The sequence below is a fragment of the Fistularia commersonii genome, chromosome 4 (assembly GCF_037954325.1).
Source record: "Fistularia commersonii isolate RoL2024-O1a breed Wild chromosome 4, RoL_Fcom_v1.0, whole genome shotgun sequence".
NCBI lineage: Eukaryota > Metazoa > Chordata > Actinopteri > Syngnathiformes > Fistulariidae > Fistularia > Fistularia commersonii.
The window spans coordinates 10,118,892-10,146,046 of NC_141287.1; the positions used below are offsets into that span (position 1 = coordinate 10,118,892).

General features: G+C 41.0%; 1 protein-coding gene and 1 long non-coding RNA gene across 3 annotated transcripts; one reads left to right on the forward strand and one right to left on the reverse strand.

The window, feature by feature from the left end:
• Window positions 1-12,888: 12,888 nt before the first annotated feature.
• On the reverse strand, window positions 12,889-15,104 carry LOC147234647 (uncharacterized). Its single transcript, XR_015105987.1, has 3 exons — window positions 14,984-15,104; window positions 13,329-13,445; window positions 12,889-13,127 (listed from the first exon to the last, which is right to left on the reverse strand). It is a non-coding gene; the product is annotated as an uncharacterized LOC147234647 (long non-coding RNA).
• Window positions 15,105-17,650: 2,546 nt separating this feature from the next.
• Window positions 17,651-27,077, forward strand: gja5a (gap junction protein, alpha 5a). Of its 2 annotated transcripts, none has more exons than XM_086145244.1 (2): window positions 17,651-17,818; window positions 24,443-27,077. In XM_086145244.1, the coding sequence occupies exon 2, from the start codon at window positions 24,530-24,532 to the stop codon at window positions 25,670-25,672; it is 1,143 nt and encodes a 380-aa protein (XP_086001370.1). In that variant the 5' UTR covers window positions 17,651-17,818; window positions 24,443-24,529; the 3' UTR covers window positions 25,673-27,077. The 2 variants fall into 2 exon arrangements, with proteins under 2 accessions (XP_086001370.1, XP_086001371.1); XM_086145245.1 differs by lacking the exon at window positions 17,651-17,818 and adding an exon at window positions 23,263-23,365.
• The last annotated feature ends 78 nt before the right edge of the window (window positions 27,078-27,155 follow it).

The following is a 27,155-nucleotide window of genomic DNA, read 5'->3' on the forward strand; positions in this document are numbered from 1 at the left end:
GTATATGACCGAACCACCTCAGTCTGACTTCTCTGACCTGCTCTTCCTCTGATAGACTCATTACTGATTCTATCTTCCTGGTCACTCCCAAAGAGAACCCTTAACATCTTCATCTCTGCGACCTCTACCTCTGCCTCCTGTCTTTTTGTCATTGTCACTGTTTCTAGGCCATATAGCATCTCTGGTCTTACAACTGTCTTGTACACCTTTCCTTTCATTCTGGCTGATCATCTCCTAGCCCATAGTACCCTGACACTTTCCTCCACTCATTCCAACTTGCTAGAACCTGTTTCTTTACCTCTTTTCCACACCCTCCGTTGCTCTGGACTGTTGATCCTAAGCACTTGAAATCCTCCAACTTCTTGATCTCCACTTGCTGTAGCCTTGCTGGTCCACATGGGTTCCTCTCATTCACACACATATATTCTGTCTTGTAGTGACTACATTTTATTCCTCTCCTTTTCAGAGCATACCTCCACCTCTTTAGATTTTCCTCAACATGTTCCCTGCTCTCTCGACAGTTCAAAATGTTATCTGCAAACATCATGCTCCATGGAGATTCCTGTCTAACCTCATCTGTCAGCCTGTCCATCACCACTGCAAACAAGAAGGGGCTCAGAACTGATCCCTGATGAAGTCCCACCTCCACCTTGAACTTCTGTTACACCTACAGTCACTTCACCGCCGTCTGACAGCGAGCATACATGTCTTGCACCAGTCTAACATACTTCTCTGCCACTCCAGACTGCCGCATACAATTATCGAGTTCCTCTCTTGGCACTTTGTCATATGCTATTTATAGGTCTACAGAAGCGCAATGCAGCTCCCTCTGACCTTCTCTGTACTTCTCATTAGCATTCTCAAAGCAAATACTGCATCTGTAGTACTCTTTCTAGGCATGAAGCCATACTGCTGCTCACAAATGCTGACTTCTGCTCTCAGTCTCGTTTCCACTACTCTTTCTCATAACTTCAATGTGGCACATCAACTTTATCCCTCTCTAGTTACTGCAATTCTGCACTTCCCCCGTATTCTTAAAAATGGTCACCATCACACTTCTCCATTCCTCAGGTATCTTCTCACTCACCAGATTCTGTTGAATCATCTAGCCAGAAACTCTACTGCTGCCTCTCCTAGACATTTCCATACCTCCACAGGCATATCATCAGGACCAACTGCCTTTCCAATCTTCATCCTCTTCAATACCTTCCACACTTTACTTTTACTAATCTAAGATACTTTCTGGTCTATCATAGTCTCCTCTTCTACCCTTGCCTCACTTTCATTTTCCTCATTCATCAGCTCTTCAAATTACTTTTTGCATTTTCCCATCACTTCTGTAGAATCTGTCAATACATTTCCCTCTCTATCCTTAATCACCTGGACCTGCTGGGTCCAGGTGATAACCAGTATCTCTGGTTTTGCCAACCTGTAAAAATCATTCTCTCCCTCCCGACTGTCCAAGCGAGCATACAAGTCATCGTACGCGCTTTGTTTTGCATTTTCTACCTCTATCTTCACCTTATGCTGTATCTCCCTGTATTCCTGTCTGTTCTCTTCAGTCCTGTCAGTGTCCCACTTCTTTGCTAAACGCTTTCTTTGTATATTCTCCTGTACCTTCTCATTCCACCACCAAGTCTCCTTATCTACTTTCCTTCCAGACAATATGCCAAGTACTCTTCTACCTGTCTCCCTGATCATATTAGCTGCTGTTTTCCAGTCATTTGGAAGCTCTCCCTGAACATCCAGAACCTTTCTCAACTCCTCCCTGAAAACCATACAACATTCCTCCCTTTTCAGCTTCCACCACTTTGTCATCTGCTCTGCCATTGTCCTCTTGATCTTCCTTGTCACCAGAGTAATCCTACAAACCACCATCCTATGCTGTCTGGCTACACTCTCACCTACCAATACTTAGAAGTCACCGTTCTCTTTCAGGTTACCTCATCTAAACAAGATGTGGTGTACCTGCATGCTCCCACCTCCACTCTTATAGGTTATCCTATGTTCCTGTCTTGTATGGGAAAAAAAAATGTTCACAACAGCCATTTCCATTATTTTTGCACAGTCTATCACCATCTGTCCCTCTGTATTCATATCTTGGATACCAAATCTGCCCATCACTACTTCATCACTTCTATTGCTTGCACTAACATGTCCATTGAAGTCTGCACTATTTACTACTCTCTCATCTCTGGGTATATTCTGCATCACTTCATCTAACTCATTCCAGAACTACTTCTCTTACTCACATCCCACCTGTGGGGCATTGCCACTAACAACATCGAGCATCACACCTTCAATTTCCAGTTTCAGACTCATAAGGCTATCTGACATTCTTTTCACCTCTAGGACGTTCCTTACAAACTCCTCCAAGATAACTCCAACTCCATTTCTCTTCTTGTCAGTACCATAATAGTACAACTTAAAGCCTGCTGCTAAGCTTCTAGCCTTACTACCTTTCCACCTGGTCTCCTGGACACGCAGTATATCCACCTTCCTTCTCTGCATCATGTCGACCAATTCTACCTTTTCTTGTTATTGTCCCAATTGTCAAAATCCCTACACTCAGTTCCAGACACTTAGCCTCCCTCTTCTCTCTTCTTCCAAACATCCTTCCTCCTCTCCTTCTTCAACCTACAGGAGCCCAATTCCGCTGGTACCCTGTCATCTGTACCAACAGAAGTCGTAATTAACCCAGGCCTAGACCAATCCAGTATAAGATTGTTTGATTTAATACACAAATTTGTTTTTTGCAAAAGTTTTACGCCGGATGCCCTTTCTGACGCAACCCTCTGCATTTATCCAGGCTTGGAATCGGCTTAGGGAGACACTGGCCCGTGCCCCCCCCCCAGAGGCTGGCTCAGGGAGACACTGGCCTGCGCCGCCCTGAGGCTGCATTTCAATAGAATTCTAAATTGTAATTTGCTAAAAAAATACGAGAAAAGGCAGTGCAATTAGTGCTTTACTATTGCCTCATGACCTGTAGTAGATTGAATAAGGAATAATCTTTTTAATGGTCTGTAATTTTCTTTTCCAACAGTCTGTTATTTGACTAGTCTTAACGTCAGTGCAGAAGAAGCTTTTTCATCCTCATGTTATTTCATATGTATATTTCATGTGTGCTGCAGTTAAATCTTTAAATCATTGTCAATATGTAAAGAACTTCACAGTCCCTACCTGGACTTCTGAGGCCTTTAAGTTTTTCTGGTCTAAAGCAGAATCTTCTATATATTTCACCGCATTTGTCGACATGATGTTATTGGCCCCACATCTGATTGCCTCTATTTTATAATCGAACATGTCAAAGGTTTGGCCATTGAATATTTCAATGTCTTTTTTCTACAATCTTCCAACACATGCAGCTTTTGCCTTATATAAAGGCTGCAGCTGTTGGGCTGATGAATGGCAAGGACTGGGTGGTTATTTTTTTTCTTAACAAAAAATGACACCAGTCTCATGTAGTCTTGCAACCTTGGAGTTGGTAGGTACATTCCTGCTTTTAAGATTGGAAAGTTTGTCTGTTGGTTTTACATTCACCTATAAATGCTTTGATAATAAGCAGCAGTCTTCACACTGACATGAATCTGGTAGGGGGCATCCTTTCAATCAAAACATACAAGTCTCCACACAACAAGAGTTAATATACGTTGGAAATATCCATTGAAAGGGCTACAGAAGTAATCCCCTGCTGCTTCGTCAATGCTTGTATACACACACATCTCATCCCAGCAAAGAGTGTAGCTGAAAAAGGAGCATGGTCACTGTCAACTGCTGGCGCAGCAGAGATTTACCGAGCAGACAATACAACCTCAATCACCATCACTGAACTTTTTTCATTCAGCCCCCCCTCCAAAAAAAATGTGCATATTATTGGTCTTCTATTAAGGAATGAGTTTTCACACATTGCTTTGTATTTATGAATAAAGAAAAAAACATGTGGAAAATTGTACTGATGAGACAGATTATAGCAATATTAGAAGATACCTCATCGTACAAACATTGCAACTGAACTTGCAACCTGTCTCAACCATTTATAACTCAACATAAGCAATTGCTTTTTAGCACATGATCATCTGTTGAGGGTGCAGCTGGATGATCACACAAAGGAGATTGTCATGTTTAAGGAAGGTGTTCCTGACCCAAACACAAGGACACACAGGAGGTAGGGCACCTTGAAGAAGGTTGAGCTGTGCTGGGGCCAGGTTGCTTCTGGAGGCGTCAGGGGTTACAGGAACTAGGCGCTGGTGAGGCGCATCATAGCGAAAGGAACAAGGAACAACCAACACTGGCATCAAAGGGCTGGCAACAGACTCCTCTTATCCTCTGCTTGACGAGGCCTGATCAGAGGCAGGTTTGCCGGCACCCCCAGCTGGAATCATTCATCTGATTAATCAGGCTCACTGGTGGACGGGTCTGCACCCAGAGCCCCAGCCCCAGATCCCAACATCACCCCACCACCACAACCACTACCACCAGCCTAGAGGAGCAAGATGGAAGGGAAAAGCTCTAATCTGATATGCGGGACAGATCCAAGATGAAGGAGAGAGGCACCCAAGGGCAGTCCTCCAGGCCATAGCCCTCCCAACCCACCAGGTATTGGATGGACAGCCACCAGAAGCGGCAGTTTACCAGGGCAATGGTTTGGCTGAAAACCTGGGAGGGTGGGCCCTGTGGGGGAGACGAGATCAGAGTGAGATGGGGATGTCTTGCTGGGTGGGCCAGTCCTGGGGTCTGGTTCCGCCTGGAGCGCCTGGTTAGCAACATCTTGAGAGGTTGAACTGGGAAAAGAGACCAATGGGTTTGAGGATAGTTACAACATTTGGTTGACTGTAGGTAAGCTAGGTTTTAATAATAAGTCCAGATTTGCACTGGATACTCAGCACCCACCAACCAATGTTGCCACTCCTCTAAAGCAAGCTTCATGGCAAGAAGTTTCCAATTCCCTACATTGTAGTTTCTCTTGGCTGGGGATAACCTGCGGGAGGAAAGGCACAAGGGTGAACCAAGAGTTGGGAAAGGACTGCACCGACCCCGTTTCAGAGGGTCACCCCTAAGCACAACTTGTTTGTGGGGATTGGGGTGGACAAGGGGGGGTGCCCAATCCCCACAATCTTTCTGGACCCCACAATCCCCACAATCTCCCTGGACCTCCACTTCAGGTCCAGGAAGGCTGAGTTGGCTTCAGAAGTCCATGAGAAGGTGGTTTTGGTGGAGGTTGGAGGTTGGTCTCAGTGGAGAAGCTGTTTGACTGTAATTCCGTATGAAGTGGTGGTAGAAATAAGCAAACCCTTGGAAACTGGAGTTGTTTGCATGTTTGTGGAATTGGCCAGTTCAGTACTGCTTTTATTTTCTCTGGGTCTGTACAAAGCTGTCCACCCTTTTTGGATGTGGAGGGGTAAGGGATACTTGTTCTTGATGGTGATCTGTTCCAATCCTCTGTAGTCTATACAAGGCTGGATTGAGTCGTCCTTCTTACTAACAAAGAAAGACCCTGCCCCCAGGGGAGATGAGTGGCGGATAATACCTGCAGCAAGTGATGGGACTCCCTTTCCGGACAGGAAATATAGAGCCGACTGGAAGGTAGCAGTGCCCCAGGGAGAAGATTTATTGTGCCATCTTAGGGGCAGTGAGGAGGAAGAGAGAGACTTGGCTGAACTCATGATATTCTTCGGGGACAAGGGACAAGTCAGCCAGGTCAGCTTCTTCAGGATTAGTGGGAGGCAGACTTGGCGGGATGGCACTCTGCAGGCAACAGGATAGGCAGTTAGATGACCATGACTCAACTCTGAGCTCAGACCAGTTAAGGTGCGGGTTGTGGTGCTGGAGCCAGTTGAGGCCAAGGACGATAGGTGAGTGCAACGTGGGGAAGACGTGGTTTTGTGGGTGATCCGAGGTATGGCTCTACCGTTTAGGGCAGAAACGGACAATGGTGTGGACAGAGGTATGGTTTCAATGTTGGACTGCAGGACAAGAGAGTGATCGCTCAGATTCTGCTCGCAGCCAGAGTCAATGAGTACAGTGAGGCCAAGAGTGTCACTGTTAAAAACAAGAGTAGCAGGGGGCATGAGGAGGAGAGGTCAAGGAGAGGTACTTGTTCCCAGATGGCCTTCCAGCCGTCCTGCATCCTCTGGCAAACCCTCTTTCCTTGGCCGAACGAGACAGGAGGCTACAAAATGACCAGAGGATCAGCAGAAGAGGCATTAGTTAGAATGTACTCTAACCGTTCCTAAGCCATTCTTCCTGGGACGGGACCCTCCGAATGACCTGTATTGGATCAGATAAGCAGCAGGTGTGCCGGCACCCCCAGCTGGAATTATTCAACTGCTCAATTAGGTTCACTGGAGGAGGGGGCTGCACCCAGAGCCCTAGTCCTGAATCCTGTCAGTCAGAGATACCTCAGGAGAACCGAAAACGTTCTTTATTTGGATGTTAAACATGTTTCAGGTTTCATCTTTTCAGCGTCAAAATCACTTCATTCATTTGATCATTTAAACCCATTTTTTCTTCACACTGTGGTGAATAGATACAGACTAAATTCTAAAGCTGGTTGAACTTTTTTCAAAAATTGGAAGTTACTTCATGATTAATGTTGTAAAAATAAATGTATCACACTGTTCGTCATGGATGACTCAAGTTCAAATACAATTTGCCAGAATGAGAGCAGCACTACCTACCTCATAAATGTGAAGCATTTGTTTGCTTCAAGTATACATGCCGATGCCACAGAACAGATTTAAAAGGAGCACGACCTCTGTATTCCACATTGCATAGTCATGATGTTCCAAAACAGTCTTTAATACCCAAGCCTAAACAGATTTTAAACTTGAGTGACGCGTCTTAAGTCATTCTCGCTTCCCAGCTGCAGAGCTCATTCCAAGAAATCGTAACTTGACAAATTTGTGAAAGATAGCGATTGTATTTTCAAAAAATCATCCCCTACCAACTGTGACAACATGAGGAGGGTGGAACAATAGAGAGGTGACAGAAAATAGGGACGGAAACATCTGGGAAACAGTAGCAAGTACACATCAAAAGTACTCCAAATAATAATGAACGCTTGAACCATTATAAATTACCTTGCGATATGAAAATTAGTTGTTTAACAAGAGGGCCTGACAATTTCAATTCTGTAACTTTAGATCCAATTTTTTGCATGACCCTGAAAACTACACGCATAAACATCAGAGTCTTGATGTCTTTTCCAACAACAAAGTACGATACGTTTCTCAGTAAAGTTTTATCCTCTCAAAGCAGAATTTGAAATTTATCTTTACTTTTATTTTTATTTTTAAATGAAATTTAAACCAGCAAAATGCAGCAAAATAATGAACCCCCTGCTCCCTCCCAAAATAACCAAGTGTTCCAGCATTGAACAAAAAAAAAAATTAGGCCATGATATTTGAAGGGTCTCACTGATTTAATAATGTGATCTTCACATGAATTGTCTTTGTTGTTTTACAGCCACAGAAAGGAAGCATTCACTGCAGGCTTTAAGTGATGGTATCTACGATGCCCTTCACAGATACAACATGACCCAGGGGCAGTGGTGAGCCCCATGACATAGCATAACACTAAGACCTCAATGGTATAGGTTTACGCTTAAAGACAGAGACACTCTTGTTTCAAAAACACTTGTTTTTTTTAAGCTGAAAGCATCGGTCCACACTGTGTTTGTGACTCCCATCATTTCTCATTGTTGTACCCTCTGACAAAGCCTTATGCTTTTGTTGTTGTATGTTTCCTTTCTTTTTTTTTTTTTCATGAGTCATCTGTCTAGAGTCACTTCTTTTGTTTGGAATGAAGGTAAGCGACGCCAAGACACCAACAATTTCAAAAGGCGGTATTATATTCAGCATGTGAACACTACCGCAGACACATTTTTCTCCCTTTTTCCAGGGCGAAAGTTCTCATTTCCTCTGTGGAACTATGTCATTCTGTACCATGCTACTGTGAGAGTTTTTAACCGTTTACAAACCCGTGAAAAATATTTAATAAACAACTGTGACAGTGTAGTAACTCACTACTGTTTGGGTCAACGGAAACTGGTGAGAGCGCTGATAAAAACTTTTCAAGAGTACTGCCCATTGGTCTTTACCAGGTCCAAAATTTATGCCAGCCTGTGAGAATGCTTTAATATGCATAACTACACATGCAGAAAAACATTCACATGCAGTAATTTACAATGCCCACATGCACAGACAAACACACAAGCACAGACCCACCTATATCATGAATCAGGTCTAGGCAAAAACATTGTGTATCTGAGGGCTGAATTCTTGTCGCCCAGCTGGATTATGGTTGTGCTATTGTGTTTGAGAGGTCAGATTTGTTGAATTTGGACCAGCTTGCCATCCCTCCTATGTCCAAATATACAAACCATAGTCTCTGGGCCAGGGTCATTAAAAGATTGGAGGTAAATTGCCACGCCTTTGAATATGCTGGAACTGGTTTAGAGAACTCCTTACAGGCTTCTCTAAGCCAGCTTCTTATAGACTTATAGAAAAACAAAGAAACATCCATAATCTTGGCATGGAAAAACAAGCTAAATGCGTCATGCAAAATAAAGGCTGTGGGCAGAATTCAAAGTTTAGTTCCTCCAGTAAATATTTTTCACAGGCTATTGTGTCACAGTTTGTTGAAGTGTTAAATACAGATTGATGGTTGGTAAGATTACAAGATTTCTAATGATGAGACAATTGGGCTGTTTGGACTCACCAGCAGCATTTGTGCTTTAGTTTCCCTTTCCATGTCCTGTCGCACCTCCAGTACCACCCTTCCATGTCTATGACAGGACTCGTGGTTACATAGAAGTCTATTGTCTCCTGTGTATGTTTGAATGTGATATTATGGGAGCTTGGTTTTCAGATGCTTGTGATGTCCCACAAAAGTTATGAATTGTGCTGCTTTCTACTGAAAAGCTCTAATGCTGTAATGCAAATAAATAAAAAGTTTCCCTTTCTTCCCTGTCTCTCATTTATGCTGCAATCAAGGCTGCAGTGTCAGTTGGACAATTTAAGTGATAAGTTCACCAGCAACTTGGGATTGGACATTGGCAGGAAAGCAGAGGGCACACAAACTGTATGAAAGAAAGGCTCAAACCGCGGTGAGGTAGGAGTGCTGACAACAGCCCAAAGACGACTCAACTATTTTATGTGGTTTCAGGATATACAGGGTTGAAGCTGCACAAACAGCATCTACAGGTCTCCTTGGATTTCAATTTGTCTCATTCCTCACTGGCAATACATAAATGTATTATTGTCACACAAAGGATCTCAGAATCAAAGGTTTGCATTTACGTTAAGTCATATTGTGTGAAAGAGGACAGACTTGAACCTGTTTGTCAAAAGACTGCTTGCATCGAGAGAAATTTTCTGCTAAAAGGATAAAGCGCAATCAGTTTAACATCTTCTCACACTCTGTTTGATAGCCTTTGAACAGACCGGGCAGGAATTGTTCACACAAGCGACGAAGGAAGTGGAAGGCGCGCTTCCTCTCTGTGTAACACCGCCGGCGACCATGGGAAGAAACAGGTGAACACAATAGAGAAGGGTGGAGGGCAGACAGGAGGCTTTAATGGAGAGAGGATGTGTGTGACTGGACAAGTGTTGTTGAGTTCAGGGCTGGGATTTCATTGCATTTTTATGTGTTCCTGAAAAAAAAATGAATCATGGCTTTCCAGATAACACTTTCACACTTACGTAGAACCAAGGAAATCACGCTGAAATGATATATAGATCAGTCATCAGCCATCGGTTTGGTCTGGAAAAAAAAGGCCTCCTACTGAATGTATTATCCCACATCCCCATGCCTGCACCATCACTGGATTTCCATGGCACCCTTTTCAATTTCAGTATTGTACTTGAAATACAAATTTAATTTTTTTTTTCATATTTAAAAAGCGCCTTGAATTTCAAACTAGATATTCATCTTTGTGTACTTCAGAGTCATTGTGATTGTTATTTGATTGGCGTTAACTCAGTGGTGGGGGCAAATATTGACCAAGCCGTTTTTTTGTGTTCGAAAAATCCAACAGTTCAATTAATTGGTGTATCATGATGGGTATATTGATGCGAAATCTAAAACAATTGTATTATTGGGTTGGAAAAGGCTACATTTCATTCGCTCCCTTCCCTGTCCTTTAAAATATGAAGTAATTTTACTTCTGTGTTAAACCTACAGAGGGTTTCTCTTGGCCAAAAGTTTATATAAATAAAACTTATTTTAAGTGCAGAGAGAGTAACCTCAGCCAGCTGCACTGTGCCAGAAGAGTGGCATACCAAAAATGTGAAATAAGTGTGAAATAAGACAATCTGCTTAAAAGTGGATCAAATGCCCCAGCTAACAATAACATTGTTTATCTCTAAAACTACAAATATATTTTCTTAACTTAAATTATTTTTAGATATTCATAGAAATGAGAATATGAGAATATGAAACCAAATAAGAAAATAAAATAGCTTCAGCCTGATAAGGAGAGAGCAGATCTAAAGGTGCCAACGTCTATAGTTTTGTTCTTGATTTTAGCAAACTATGGCAAACCATCACAAAAGAAGCAGCTGAGATACTGAATAAAACCACGTTTCCAAAGGGGATGTCCTACATCTTATCATCCCTCAAATTGTCCAGTAAGGCCTAATTTCACAGGCAAACAAATAAGTAAAAGCAGGGGAATTAACCATTGATAAATTATGGAGTTGTAAATGTTGCAAAGATAAAATTGATTTTCTCTAATAGATATTGCTGACTTTAATGCTCATTTAATGGATTTTATGATAACATCATCACATTGAGAGTATCCTTCTTGTACTGTCCTCGCTATATTTATTGAGTTGTTAAGGTTTTTGAGATATGAAATGATAATTTTTTTATGTAATAAATAAACTGAATCTGAATCCAAAAGACACCCTCCACAATATGTTAGCACTGAGGAACTGGCTGTAATTAGAATTAAAGCTTATCTAAAGTGACTGAAAATGTTCAGTCATAAATCACTGTTGACTATTGAAGACTTAAATGTAATTGTAATTAAAAAAAAAATTGTGACAACATAAAATCCAAATTACAGCATGGAGTATAATATGGTTGTCTTATGTGTCTTATGTAAGATACAAGTGTGATGTTTCATGCACATTTGTGTCTCTTTCATCTAGTATCGCAATATTTATGAGGTCTTTCCTCCATCTGTCAAAACAACAGATTTTAAGTCCTCGCTGTTGCTTACTGAATCACTGTGAAGCTGCTTGAAACTTGTCATTGTCTGTTTTGGCTTTGGAAGAATAAAACTCCATCCCACCTGACTTTGTTTCTAAATTTTAGAGCCTGTAGGTGAAAATGAAGCTGTTGTGATAGGTGGGCTGTCCTTGCAACTTCTAAAACAAAAAAAAAAAAAAAACAGGTACTTTTGTTGAAACAGTTAATGGTTCAAATGCCAATTTGGAGTGATTAAATTGTAGTAGTTCCTCATGGTCTTGGAAGTATACATTTATTTCCAAATTATATTTTTAGGCAGTTTCCATACATGTAGTATAAAGTATCCCAAAGAGTTTTGTGTTTTGTTTTCATTTACCTGTAACAAATTAATAATGTGATATGTGATTTGTGCATAGAACTTGAGCGACATAAATTGGAGATATTGTGTTTTGGGTTTTGTGTGTGTGTGTGTGTGTGTGTGTGTGTGTGTGTGTGTGTGTGTGTGTGTGCGCGCGCGCGCACGCATTGCACAGGCCAGGAAGAGCCTCTCAAAGGGCTGGAGGTGAAATAGGGAGCTATGAAACACCCAGTGTGTCGGGGGAACACAAGGGCCGCCACAAAATGCTTCCACGTCCCCTCAGCCTGCTGCCCAAAACAATGTTATCTACGAAGAGAGCTGCCAGCACACACGATCAACTGCCCTCTGCCACACACACACACACACAAGTTTCTCACACATGTGGGTGACACTAATGTTTTATAATTTAACATTATTTCCTTGTGTCAAACTTAGTTACCGTAACAAAAACTGAATGACGAGGAAGTCGTGAAGCATTACCACAGTGATGTATAATTGACAGGATTTACCCCTCCATTATTTCCTACCTAAAATACAGATAAATTATCCATGCATCCATGACCAAATGGAAATGTATATAATCAGTTTGATCAGTTTAACTATTATATATTCCATTTAAATTAAATCAAGCCAAGGGCTTGCTGGAGAGTTTGAATGGCCTTTTTTCGTTGCTTTCAGCTCGTGATTGTTTGGCATGTGACTGATGAAAAATGCTGCCCTTTCATTCATTGTTTAACTTTAGAAGTGTATGGCAAATACATAATCACACATACACCCTTTGTCTGCCTTCGTCTGTCAGCCATCACACACAAATGAAATATATACACAAGATCAAGTCAGCCTCTTCACACACACACTCACACACACACACAGGCACATACAATATGGAGCTGGTAGCCCTGAAAGGTCTTGTAGATATCATTGTTTCAGTGTTTGTTAAGGTGCTCCATCTCTGTGGCTGCCCAAATCGTGTGTGTGTGTGTGTGTGTGTGTGTGTGTGTGTGTGTGGCAGGGGGTGGGATCGGGGGGCAACTCTCTCCAGATCCTGATAATCTTATTGTTTGGATGGGAGAGGAAAAACAAATTCCAAAGCTTTTATCAAGTTTGTTAGTTGATGACTCTTTTTGAATGAAAAAAAGGTTATCCAGTAGAAGCAGCTTTAACAACACGAAGTGTTGGATTGGTTATCTCTTAATTGTTCTTTTTTGTTTACAGTGAACTTTAGCTTTCTGAAGGCATCGATGATTTATTCAAGTGCTTGTTCTGCACACTGTGATGGTATGAAAAACAACCCGTCCATAAAACATCAAGACCTTGAAAGGTCTTGACGTTTCACAAAAGCTATTATAGTTTCTTGAGGAAAATTAATACCCAACCAAATTTAAGTAATTTATCAGGACATTTAGCCTCTTCACACACAACGAGGATAGTGAAGTGACAGACATTTTGCATGAACATTTTGCATGAGATATGACATGCAGCTGTATCAGTTATCTAATATATGTGCAAAAACTCAGGAAACGAGGCAGCAAGACTTGGGGAAATGGCAAAAGAAAATGAACTTCTTCTTTAAAATCTGTCGAAGAAAAATCAGAGAAAAGCCTTACTGTCATCATGAAAGGAAAATAAAGAACAACATCTGCTGCAGGACTTGGTGCAACCTTTTCAAACCCGATTAAACCAATTCATGAGTGACACTTATAGAGCTCTTACTTATTCAACAAAGCAGTAATGAGAAAAGATAAATAATCTTGATTTGGGGCAGCACTGTGGTTACCGTTTCTGCCTCAGAGCAAGAAATCTACTGGTTCAATCCTGACAGGAGGGCCTTTCTGTGTAGAGTTTTTGCTTGTAGTCCCCGTGTCTGCATGGTTCTCCGGTTTCCTCCCACAGTCTGAAAACAGTCATCAGGTTAATTTAATGCTCTCCATTGCCCAGATGTGTGACTGAGTGAGTGAATGGTTGTATGTCTCTATATGAGGTCCTGTGATCAACCGACACCCAGTCCAGGGTGAACCCTGCCTCTCGCCCAATGACAGCTGGGTTAGGCTCCAGTACCCGCGCACAAGCCTGGGTGAAGGATAAGTGATATAGGTAATGAATTAATAATTTAATCTTGATATGAAAGCAAAACGAAGCTCAAATCAACAGGTTATGAAAAAGATTACTTAACTAAACTAAACTGTTCGCTGAACATTTTTATTAGAAATTGGCATTGATCTTCAGCAGCATAACGCATAGTTTTGTTTCCCATTTATCATCTTATTATATTTCCACTGTTGATGTTGAAATTAAATCAGTGATGGAAATTTAAAAAAAAAATCATGGAATTTGTCACACATTTTCACAAGTATCCTACCAATGAAATGTAATTTCGGAGTATTTGCCATCTGTACAGAATCTGCATTGCCTTTGTAGGTGGAAATCACCAGTGTGCTATACAGATACACTTATGGCTTATATTTAATTAATGATCAATTCTTGAGGTCTCAAAATTATTTATCTTTACAAATTGGTATGCGAAAATAATCCAATTCAAGGCCTTGCTTACTACAGTAAATTTTTTTGTGATAATCAGAACATCTCCTACCAGAAACACTGCAAAATCAAAAATAATAAACAAGGAAACTTTCCTTAACTCACATCACACATGCAACTACATCAGAGGGATGTTATGTCAGTCAGCAGAAGGTCAGAAATATGTGGGTAAGAATAGTATCAGTCTAAATCTGGAAGGCAATGCAGTGGGAAAGTTAAAGTGCAGTGGGTTGTTAAATACAAGTCAGCTTCTCGCAGTCCTTCACCTGTTCCCCCAAGCCTTCATCGCCCCATAATGAGAGCAACACATCTAATCATTTTCTGGCCTTCCTTTCTTCCAGCCGAGTGGTATGTCAACAAACAATGCCGGTTTGATAGGAATCTTTCAACAATGACTGTGAAATGAATGAGAATTGATGCTCTTATACATTCTTTACATTACAGCTGGTAGTTTAACACGGTCAGTCCGAAATGCAATTTATACTGTTTTGGTGGCATTCTTTTTAAAGAGGAGTAAACCAGCCCTGCTGTTTGTGAAACTGTGTGACGGTCTTAATAAAATGTTGGTCCTGATCTTTCAAAGATAAAGTAAGTCTTTAATTTATTCAGAAAAAAATTACCATGGCACAGCTTCACTCACCTTATAGCGTTCAAGTGTGTAGATTGTTAAATAAAAAAATATGGGCTGTTTTAAATAAAATATACAACTGTATACACACATACATATATATATATATATACACACATAAAACACCAAAAAAGTATTATCATATGAGTTGTCGTTGTTACTTAATCTATTTCAGGAACACTTTTTGACAAGTCTTGAAAATAAATGAAAGGTCAGTGGTTTTTAGACATAAATTTGCTTGTTAATAGGCGCAAAATTTATCTTACCATCCAGTCGATACTTAAAAAAAAATCCTGATAATAGGCTCGGTGAAAATATTGTGAAAAATAAAGAAAATAGGTTGTTTTTCACTAATGGCAGACAAGTCACCTGCCAGTACAAAGTACAGTGAATGAGTTTGATTGACAACAACAACGGGCCGGTGCTGCGCATCACTACAGTCAGTGAGTTAGACAAGGTTTGTGCTGACATGTAGTGGTGAGTAACAGTCCATGCATGAAGGTATGTGTTGTCCTCAACTAAAACAACCTACACTTCCTCTTTCAACTTCCCCACTCAGGAGCTTTAATGCTACACTGTTGTGTTCTTATATCCAGGCAGCGACTAGTGGATAGATGAGGTGGGGTGTTTGTGAGGGTGTAGTGGCTGTGTATGAGCACGTGTTCGGCAAGCGTGGACGCGGGTGCGGCGGGGCTGAACCGCGTTTGTGTCACGAACAGACAAGCAGTTAGGGGTCACGCTGTTAGGCATTTGAAGAGGGTTACACTGATGCATCCTGGCAGTGATGGCTTTTTCCATCGAACCCTCAAATGCACTTTCACAACATCCACGGACGCAGACCAACATAATCAATTGGGATTGTTGTTTCTCACCTCCTTAGCAGATGCATACACTCACACCTCATGCTGGCTCATTCCAAAAATGTGATAGAAGTCTCTGACTTTCTTACAAATCACTTTATGCAGTTACACAGTCTCAATGTTGTTCCATTTCCAAATGCATCCTGATGAGTTGCACAATAGAAACAAGGATTCAACTGAGGAAGGCTAAGTCATTCGGAATTACCAACAGCTTTCTATCCCTTCAGATTCTCCATTCAGCAGTGTCACAGGACTGACTGAGGCCCGAGGGAATATTAGGTGGTTCTTGTTGGAAGAGCCTCAAAAATGGCGAGCTTCTCAAGATGTTGCAAGCAGAGGGGATGTGTTCCCGATTTACACTACGTCAGTGCTGAGGTGGTGGGAATAGAAAAAAAAAAAAAAATGGACTCATATGACACAAAGGGGCTTTACATGGGGGGGAAGAAAGGGTTATCTATTATCTTCTCAGAGCGTGAGAGGACAAAATTCATACAAGCCAAATAGATTTTGGGAGTGATAAATTAGACATTGTGGGGTCGCAGCTCCTGGCCAAAGGTCTAGAGCTTGTCATGAGATCTCTTGGTTTTCTCTACTATTCATACATGGGAAAACATTTACTGCTTTGTGAAAGGCAAAGTGATGAATAAATGATTTATTCAGATGACTAATTAGGCCATGACAGTGGCTCCACATTGAAAACTTGAGTCTAGTCGCTTAAAAAAGTTATTTGGGGCATCTGATTGGCATTATTCTTCGGAGTAATTTAAAATAGATCACTTGTTTTTTTAGAAAAGAGCTCAGTGCAAATACTTAAGCAGGGTAAAGCGATATCAATGCACTGTGTCTGCATGACAAAGATCAACCCATTAAAGATGGTTTATTTCAAGCGAACTAAGACAATAAACAACATATGAAGTTTTTGCCTAAGGCTTGGGTCCAACTTGAATGAATAGTTTACAGAAAATTTCCTAAAAAGTTGAGCTATTCATTCGTAATGCAAAAATCGACAAAAGAATGCTAGCAGTGATGGAGTAGAGATACATCTGCTGGCAGCCCATAGATATTCAATGTCATGTGTGTCCTCAATGCAAATAATATAAGCATCTGAATGCCTTTGACTGCTCGCTGCCCCTCAGCAAGGAGGAGCCATACCTAAAAGACCGCAATTATCTAATGGAGCATGTATTTGCAAGCGGACAGCTGAGCAGAAAACCACCCGGGTTGACATCTAAAATGCAACAGGTTGGTTATGGAGGGGTAAGTAAGGAGGAAGTCTCTTTGGCAAAAGGCTTGAAGCTGAAAAAATAAGAAAATATAGCATGCTGAAATATAGCAGTCTGAATCATGCTTGATTGTCTTTATTTTAAATACTCAAACTGTTTTCTCTTCAATAAAATCTACATTTTCTGCCATCTTTTGACTATTGATCATTTCAGTCTCTCCTAATGCCTTACGTTCCTTTACTAGTTAGTTATTATTGTTTATTGTCACTGCTATGTTTCTCTTTATGTCTTTTACCCCATCATATCCTTGTTTTAATATTACTTGTTGCATATAAATATGACGAAAACTTGACTTAATTGCCTGCTTTGATTTGCCATCTGGATCCTGGGGCCTTCAAATGAGAGCTAAAATGTATTCTGTATGCTAAAGGTGTATTCTATTATATTGTTATGTCCGTTTTAATTCAAGTCATCTTGTGTCCTCAGCGATACATATAAAAAATGAGAATTAAAAAGATGGTTACAATATGAAATTAGAACTTTTAAAATTCTCCTTTGCTTCAAACATTAACGAACGCTCAGCAAATATGGGCATTCTGGAAGTTCACTTTGAGCGGAATTGCCATCAATCCCAGAAAACAATTCCACTTCCCCTCTTGTTCCTGTAGAATGCTTCCCAACAAAAATAGAGCACCAGGGATGTAAGAAGGGTGCGCATGAGGGAGGAAGAGGAGGGGATGGAGGAGGAGAGTAAGAAGGGAGGGCCAGGAGGGGAAACAGTCACTCGTGATGCCCCTGGTTTTCTTCTCATGCCCTCTTTGTGGATTAACAGTGTGGTGTTGGGAGAACGCTGAGCTCAGAAACAGTCCTCAAGAGCCAGCTGACATCTAGAGAGGAAGGAGGTTGTCCACCAGAACCATACGAGCATCATCACCTGCCATCAGCTCCTGAGGTCACAGATCAGGGGCTTCATCAGAAACCTTCTTCTAGACATCATTTTTTAAAATCAGAACACCAGGTAAGCCCCCCCAATTTTAACATCAGATGTAACAGGAGGTTTTCAGCTGTGACTCTGGCAAACACTGCGTTGTTAACCTCACTGTCAGAGAAGTTGAGGAGAGGTTGCTAAGAGATGAAACTTGAAGAGCATGGCGAAGTGGGAGGCCATCTATGTGCGTATGGGTGCGTGTGTGTGCGTGTGATGATGACTGCATAAAATCTAAAAAAGTTAATATAAAAGTTATGCTGTATGACTGCATCAAAATATTCAGCTCGATTTTAGAAATAAATTTGTTTCACTGTATCAAATTTATTATTTTTTTTATTTCTTTTTATTGCAAAGGCATAGCCCATTTGATCAAAACGGCAGCTACTTAAAAATTTCTATCAGGACTGTTGGTGACAGTTTTATTCCACAAAACATCTTGCAGCTGTCTGGCTTCAGGGTTCCACTGCAATGCCATACACAGCTAAACAATAGATCATCACCGGGTTGGGGCTGTGTGTACACTACTGGGCTGATGAAGAGCCAGACAGCCTTGTAAGGTAGCAGGCAGCATGTCGACTGGCGGGGCTGCTGCTAGCCTGACTGATACATGGCAACCTAGTCCTGTAATGTAAGTGGTAGCAACAGGTGACTCATCAGTGGGAAATTTCTGTCCAGCATTAAATCCACTTTGTAGCTCACAAATACCCCTCTACCCCAAAGCAAATAGAAGCTAAACTTAAACATGCTCATCCTTGACGGTAATCCTGGCACACATGCAGGAGACGTGCACGGTTCCCAGCAGCCCTGCATCTGAACAGCTGTTGCATGCTCGGCTTGACTCTCAGCACGTGCGAAAGTTAAAACTCTGCTGTTCTGATTTTTTTTCTAAAACAAATTTCTTTGAATTTTGCCTTTCGGAGCAGGAGATGATTCCAATTACAATGGCACTGCATGATTTCAGTCACCAATCTGGTAAAACCCGTTCATTGTGTGCATGTTCTTGTGTGTGTGTGTGTGTGTGTGTGTGTGTGTGTGTGATGAAACTTTGTATCAGCAACAAAGTATCAGCATCTTTCTCGTGCTCAGCTGTTCCATGGAATCAATGAGCTACGTCAGCAAAGGGAACTGTTACCTTGTGGATATTTTGGTTAAGGAGCCTCTGGCAGTGTGTCTGGTCTGTTACTTGGTTGAGTTAAAGTGCCCTTTCTTTATTTCTCCCACAGCAAAACAGGGAATACAAACACAAGGGATAACAATGTTCAGTTATGAACAGATCTGATCGAGACTATTTGCAATGCTGTATTTGCTAGGGAAAACTTATCATTCTACCTAAAACTAGTCATTATGGATCAGTCTCTTTGTGTATTTACTTTTTAAATTTCCATGAGTGTCTGCAAAATGTGAACAAGAGGGGACCAGAGATGAACAGATGTCATATTTGAAATCTTCTTTTGAATAACATGAAATGACTATTCTGCTCAGCTTTGTTGCACACGGGGGAGAAAAGCAAACCTACAGTTTTAAATTATAGTTTTTTTTGGCATGTTTTTCAAAACATGAGTTATCAAATATTCATTCAATCCAAACAATGACATACCTTTGTAAAAGCTTAATGTTCAAAAAAGGTAGAACAAAGTTTTACTGTTATTTATGATAATTGAAAGGAGGAATACTGAATATAGATATTTGCAAAATATCTATATTCAGTATATTGGCAAAAAATAAAAATAATGATAGAAAAATAGGAAGCACGATGCTGAGGAGAAAAATGGATAGATAGATGATGGATTCTTCTATCTACGACTTAGATGGAAGTACATAACATTCAATAGCATAGACTTGGATTCTAAGTCCATGTTATTGAATAGGTGGCCCCCTTTGGTCATAGTAATGGAAACTGCCCCTGCAGTATTGGACAGCGTGTTTAATATTTTCCAGTAAAAATGTCAAATAAGGTGGCAAACTGTGTTTTATTTCATGAAGGCAGTGATACATTAATATGTCATGTGATTTGTCTTTAAGTCTTTGTGCTGAGATCCTATCTGGGGTTGTTGAGGAATTCACTCCTTCTCCACAATCTAAATACGTCTTCCCAGCTAATGTTATTTTAAACATGGCCCATTAAAAAGAACCAGGCCCAGAAAATGTATACCCACCATTTAATTGCCCTCATGTTTATTAAGACAGTGCAGACCAGGCAGTGTATCCTGGTCTTCTATGAGGATCCGGGCTTTGTCAAACAAGGCTTATTGCTCAAAGTTACACATCATTGAAGGAATATAAATCAACCCTGCCCCTTGTGGTCCCTGTGCTGTGAATACATTACAATGAGCACCTTCATATAAGACATGGGAGCATTTTTTTAGTCAACTTAATTTATATACAGGACTGTCTCAGAAAATTAAAATATTGTGATAAAGTTTTTTTTTATCTTCTGTAATGCAATTACAAAAACAAAAATGTCATTCATTTCAAATCAACTGAAATATTGCAAGCCTTTTATTATTTTAATATTGCTGATTATGGCTTACGTCTTAAGAAAACTCAAAAATCCTATCTCAAAATATTATAATATCATGAAAAAGTAATTTTTGTTTTTTTAATTGCATTACAGAAGATAAAGAATTTTATCACAATATTCTAATTTTCTGAGACAGTCCTGTAGATTGAATGATCTGCTGGCTTTCTCCTGTTTTGTTTATGTGACAAACAAACTGTCACTGAACAGAAAATGGACTAAATCCACAGTGATTCTGCGGGGGGAAGAAGAATCTGATATGTTGCTTCATGTAATTTGCCATTTTAAAGTACTCCAAACTTGGCTTGATGGTCCAATAAATTACAGTTGAGGTTGATATATCCCAAGAACCCCTTTCCCTGAGTCTGAGCCCACCCATAAGACAATTGATGGTCCAGAAAGCGAAAACCTAAAGTGATTATTTCAGGTAGCTATCTCAGCTTTGCAGCAAATCTCTATATCAGGAAAGGAATGTTTCTCTCTTCACTCATATGAGCTCCCTGGTTGATATCAAGTCCAGCAGGATCATCTGACTGGAAACTTAAACACAGCATGAATAAATTGTCTGGTAAACTGGCACTGAAGTTATGGTAAAAAGCTGGTGAACGGACACTTAGTCTATCATAATAACTCAGTAAGCGTATGATCCATGCTTTCATGTACATGCATGTACATGTACATGCAATCACGTGCGCACGCAACCACAAAACCCGCAAACGTGCAGACACACACTTACAAAAAGATATGCTCCCACAAAGAGAAAATCAGTCTGGATCCTAGCCTCAATGAGGAAAAACTGCAGGCTACATAACTTTTTGTGCACTCAATCCACTGGCCTGAATATGTCAGAACCAGATTGCCCATTATGTCTTCAGAACTCTGCCACAGAGATTATAAACAGACGTGACAGTCCTGACGATGGACAGGCAAAGCGGGAAAAAGCCTGGCTTTGGCCACAATATTACACTGAATCACAGGTAATTGCCAGGCCTCCAAAAAGCTGAGGAATATTCCAGATGAAAAATTGCCAATCACTCGAGATTTGGGGCCTTTCTGTCCCCCACCGTGGCACTCTTTCTAATATCTTGTTCTTTTCTTCCTTCGGAAATCATATTGTTTAAGATTGCTTCCTCTGAGAACAGGAAACAGCAGCCAAGGGAAGGAGATGGACATTACTGCCTTTTGCAAAGCAAGAAAATGTCCTTTCTGCTTCACTACAGTGAAGGGTCTGCTGAATGTTTCTCCTCAAGTGGTGCTGTACTGTTTGCTAGTTTTGAGAGATTTGTCTACATTTTAACTAAAAATTAAAAAAAAATCCCTATACACAGAGTGAGGTCATCTTAAGCGAAGCAGTATGTTGAAGTATGCTTCTTCCCTTGCCTTCTGCTGTCAGTGACGGTAAAATGAAGACTGCCCACCACCTGTTCCTATCGAGAAAAATCCTTCAGACTAATTTAAACAAGATAATACAACATCTTCCCTATGGCATACAACCCTGGAGATTGATGATGCAAATTATTCCATCATAAGCACATTGACATTATTTTAAATTCAGTGTTATATAACAACACTGCACGGGGAAGGCTTAATCATTCTTGATTCAACATATACTTCCTATACATATTGACGATATGCCTTCTCAAAAAAAAAACTGCCCAAGTCATTTTTTGTCACATTTTTTTTTTTTGCTTGAATCAATTCCCTATTCAACATAGGGCTCTGTTTCTTGTGTTTTCTGAAAAACTTGAAAAAATTGACTTTTTAAATGAGATTATTTTAAGAAGGTAACGGTATATATTTTCACTTTTTTCTATTCTTATGCAGCTTAATTTTAACGGATCAAGCTAACAGTTGGGCTATTATTAATGTATGCCATCGGCCACATCAAGATCTTGGCATCTCCACCGAAGCGTGACCAGCGTACTGTCTGACATTTTATCGCCTGCAGTTTTTATGAAAAATGGTTTGCCATAAAATTAGATGTCCACATGAAACTAATCAAGACTGGATTACATTGAGCAACTCAACCGCAGCGCAAGGAAATAAGAATTATTTTTTAATTTATATTTTTGGGCACTTTGAGAACTCTAAGAAGAACCCAGTTCATTCTTTTCAGAGAAGGCAGAAGTATCTTTATCTCCTAAAATCAGAAACTCCCACAACCAATCTACATGGAGGAAGAGCACAATTTGAAAGGAGAAAATGTTATTTTTCATTTCATATTCAAGATAGTTTGAATAGTATTAATGATCAATTAAAGCTAAATTAAATGTTTTATGAATGTTTTCATCTTCGTGATTGTTTAAAAATTAAATAAAAAAGTGAGCATCCCTGATTAAAAGCCACTGTCGAGTTAACAAACTAAATATTTAAAGATAAGGTTAGAGTATGTCACTATGCCAGGTGAGGGAAGCCTGTTGTCACTAAAAGCTGATAAGAGTGAGGCTGCGCTAATGTTCGACCTCCTGCCATTGTTCAGGCTGGACTCTCAGTCCTTTCCCCCAACCCTCAGTCTGTTGGTGATTTACTGACTGTAATGATAACTGGCTTTATCCAAGGAAGTTGTGCCAGTTTCCTGAAGGTGTCTGCACCAACTGACAACGCAACGTCTGCTCCGAATGTTGCGGAGCTGATGTCTGTGCGCGCTTGTTGCTGAATACCCAGAGTCACACGACAAACCTACCTTTCTCTGACACGTATTATTGAATAAGCTTCAGGCATGGACAGAGGTCTGAACATTTTTCCTTCACGCAAATTCTCACAGAGGTGTCTTGTTTCCACCACCCCCGTACTTTATATATTGGAGTTAAAGGGCACAACGCTCTGATTTTCCATCTTATTGCCATATATATACCTCATGGACAGACAGAGGGAGGGGGAGAGAGACAGAAGGACAGATGGTCATGGTCATTTAGACCATCTCTCACAGACATAACCAGTGTCCGTGTCAGTCTGGCAAACTCGTTGCCTTGTAGGGGGGACATTACAGCACAAGTTAGTTATCTTGGTGATGAACGGAAGCAATAGCTTGTGGATTACACTCAGAAAAAGGAGAGATGGTAAGAGTGAGTTATAATTCCCTATTTTAGTTTGTCGTGGTTAAAAGTTGATATATACTTTGTCCTTTATGAAACACCTTTATGTAATTGTTTGGCTTAAAGAGTCAGCTTTAGAGTGATGTATATGTTATCTTCAGCCTTGCCAAGTAGGGCTGTAACTTAAGAAGTGTGACATGTTGGAAAAAAACCTGTCAAACGCATATATGCAACCCTCTTGTGTTGTAACTCTTGTCTTTGACCTGTAGATGGACTGCAGAAGCTGGAAAGATTTACAGTACATTGTGTCTGTGTGTGTGTGTGTGTGCTGGTGGTCACCCACTTGATGGGGTTTGATGAGTTTTCTTAACCCCTCGCTGATGGGGGCATTAATGGAGTTCAATACATTGTCTGGTGAACTGCCTTATAGGGTCATTCTTGACTCACACATGCCATCCTGTGAGTGCCATGTTTGGATCTTATCCAAACTCTCCAAAGCGTGAGCCAATGGGTTAAACACACACTCTCTTTTGAGTATTGGATCCCACAGAATCCTGATTGTAGTGTTGGGGAGATTTCATGGACGCCGGGGCACTGGACATTAGGGCTGTTGTTCTGTTGTGAGTGATGTGCCAAAGGCAAGATGTTCAGTGTAGGCCGGGTCACAGCGTTCAGAGGACAGACTCTCCTAGCTTTGACTTGCCCAGTGGTGCCTTTTTTTTTTACCCTGTCTGTCTGTCTGCTTGTCTGTCTGCTCTCCATAAGTTGGAATTTGATGAAGCAGGAATGTAAACACACACAATGCCGAATATTTTTTCTGAAAACAACCTCAGTATTTACTTTAACATGATTCACAAACTTCCTTTCTCCCTGTGTCACTTAATCTCTTATGGGAAAATGGTTCTCATGCCACCGTGTCCAGGCTTCTGGCAATTTACTGGCAGAGAAGTTATTTTTATGCCAGTAATGCCCCCCAACAGACACACACACACCCTCGTCATTTCATCACAGCAGCATTAAAGTTCTACTACTGTCAAATGTAACTAATTATCTCCCTTTTTCCCTTTTTTTTCTTTATTTCTCATCTTCTATCCAACTCAGCCTCATCCTTTCACTCTATCACACCTTCCATTTGCTTTTCCTGTCCTTCCTCTCCATCTCAGGTGTGCATTTAACCTGTGAGCAGCAATGGGAGACTGGAGCCTCTTGGGAAATTTTCTCGAGGAAGTTCAAGAACACTCCACCTCAGTTGGGAAGGTCTGGCTCACGATCCTCTTCATTTTCCGCATCCTTGTGCTGGGCACAGCAGCCGAGTCATCCTGGGGGGACGAGCAGAGTGACTTCCTGTGTGACACACAGCAACCTGGGTGCACCAATGTATGTTACGATAAAGCCTTTCCAATTGCCCACATCCGCTACTGGGTGCTGCAGATTGTCTTTGTCTCCACACCCTCCCTGATTTATATGGGCCACGCCATGCACACAGTGCGCAGGGAGGAGAAACGCCGTAGATTGGAGCAGGAGGAGCGGGAAGCCAGAGGGGAAGGTGAGGGAGACCTAGAGGGGGACAAGGAGTACATGCAGCAGAAGGAAAATGGACGGGAAGTGAGAGCTGATGGGCCAAGCAAGATTCGCCTTAAAGGGGCACTGTTGCAGACCTATGTCCTTAGCATCCTGATCCGAACAGTGATGGAGGTGACGTTCATCGTGGTGCAGTACATGATGTACGGCATTTTTCTTGACGCCTTGTATCTGTGCAAAGCAATGCCATGCCCCAACCCTGTGAACTGCTACATGTCCCGACCCACAGAGAAGAATGTGTTTATCATCTTCATGTTGGTGGTGGCCGGTGTGTCTCTGCTGCTCTCTGTCCTGGAGCTCTACCACCTTGGCTGGAAGAGCATCAGGAGGTGTATTCGCAACAAGGTGATCCAGGAAAGCAATGACAAAGCTGTGACAGTGGCCATGTCTACTGCCTTGGAGCCTAACAGCCCTCCCTTGCACTCAGCCTCCTGCACTCCCCCTCCAGACTTCAGCCAGTGCCTGGCCGCCCCGAACTCTATGACCTCCATGGCTTCTCACCCCTTCAATAACCGATTGGCGCTGCAGCAGAACTCGGTTAACTTAGCAACTGAGCAGCACCAAAGCTGTGACAACCTTGGGGATGACGAAGACTTCTTGAGGATGAGATACAATCAGCCGCCCACAGAGCTGCCAAACAACTGCGCCCCGTCACCTCTGCTGCAGTCCAGCTTTGTAAAGGACAAACGGCGCATGAGCAAGACAAGTGGGAGCAGTAGCCGAGTCCGTCAGGATGACCTGGCAGTTTAGATCAGACACCTGACGGAGTGACTGTCAAGGAGGAAGATGAGGGACCTCCAGAACCAAAGAAAAAGCACAGGACGATCAACTGCGGGAGTTTTTTTTAACAACGGGGTCAAAAAATGAGCACAAACTGGCTATGCAATATAAACTATTGACTGACACTTGATTGTCAGAGCAGAACAGTGTCCAGATTTGGGGGGCACCGCAAAATGTCTGGGTGAATTGTTTGGACTTGATGTATGAGCTCTTTAACCAGAAGATGTCTTCAGCTGTTGTTTGGTAAACAGTGAGTTTCAAATTCAATCTTGTGATACAGAGCTGTAAAGAGTAATCAGTCTAAATTCAGAACAGGGTAATAGGTGTCAAAATTGACAGTTGCACAGTTGTATGTTTTAATAAAACAGAAAAGCGTGTGTGGGGGCTAATTAAGAATTTAGTAAGAATGAACTGATTCTTTGTGTCTGGCATCATGCAATACCTGATTATCATTTCATATAAAGTGAAGCAGAGTATGATGTGCATTTTAAATCATTTTACCAATAATACAGTATATGGTGGTTTTTACTAGCAGCAGTGTTTTGTTCTCCCACACCAAAAAAAATCTAAATAAAAATAACGGTGCAGTGTTCCTACAAAAAGTATAAATTAATTTAACCTCATGAAAAACTGTGACACATACCCTTTTTCAATGTTATGGGCATTTGGAATAATTCCAGTGAAAGTGCCTTAATAAGAATGCTGTGATTTGAATTTGTATTTGCATTATCTGTTTTACAGATATCCCTCTTGTGGCAATGACAACATAGATAAGATTACACTTACTGAACATCAGCTGATATTAGATGACACACTTTATTCTTAAATAGATGAACTTTTAAACAAAGTAAGTATGTTTTGACGATGTCTGTTCTTTCTTTTCTAAATGGGTTCAAGGGAAAAGAAAAAAACAGGAGGTCAGGAGCAGATCTGGCCACTGGGTGGCGACATTGCACTATTGTTTCTCTCCCGAAGCCATTGTGTAAATATGAGTGTCCCTATGCAGTGTGTTAAGTGGATGTCTTCCAATGTACACTGTCACAGTCTTTTTCTTAGTAGATGTAGGCTACTTCAGCAGTGTAATTACAAAATACGAAAAAAAATAGGTTTGTGAGAAAACGTCTGTGGCAACTGCAAGTTTGAAGTGTCAAAAACAGCAATCAACCATTCAAAATATATATATCATGTTCAACTATATATATTACATAACCATGAGCAAAATATTTACTGTCATTTTGGTTCATTCACATATACATTTATGCAATAAATGTTCTCACAAATTAATAAATAAATGTTCAACCTCTTCTCTTGTTGTTAACATTTTTTTTCCAAGATAAAAACATAAAGATGAAGCGTCAAACAATAAGAACAGAAGTCAGAGTCACGCGGTTTTCCATTTGTTGACAAACACGGCAAGAGCCAGGCAAGATCACATCACTGAACATTGTACAGG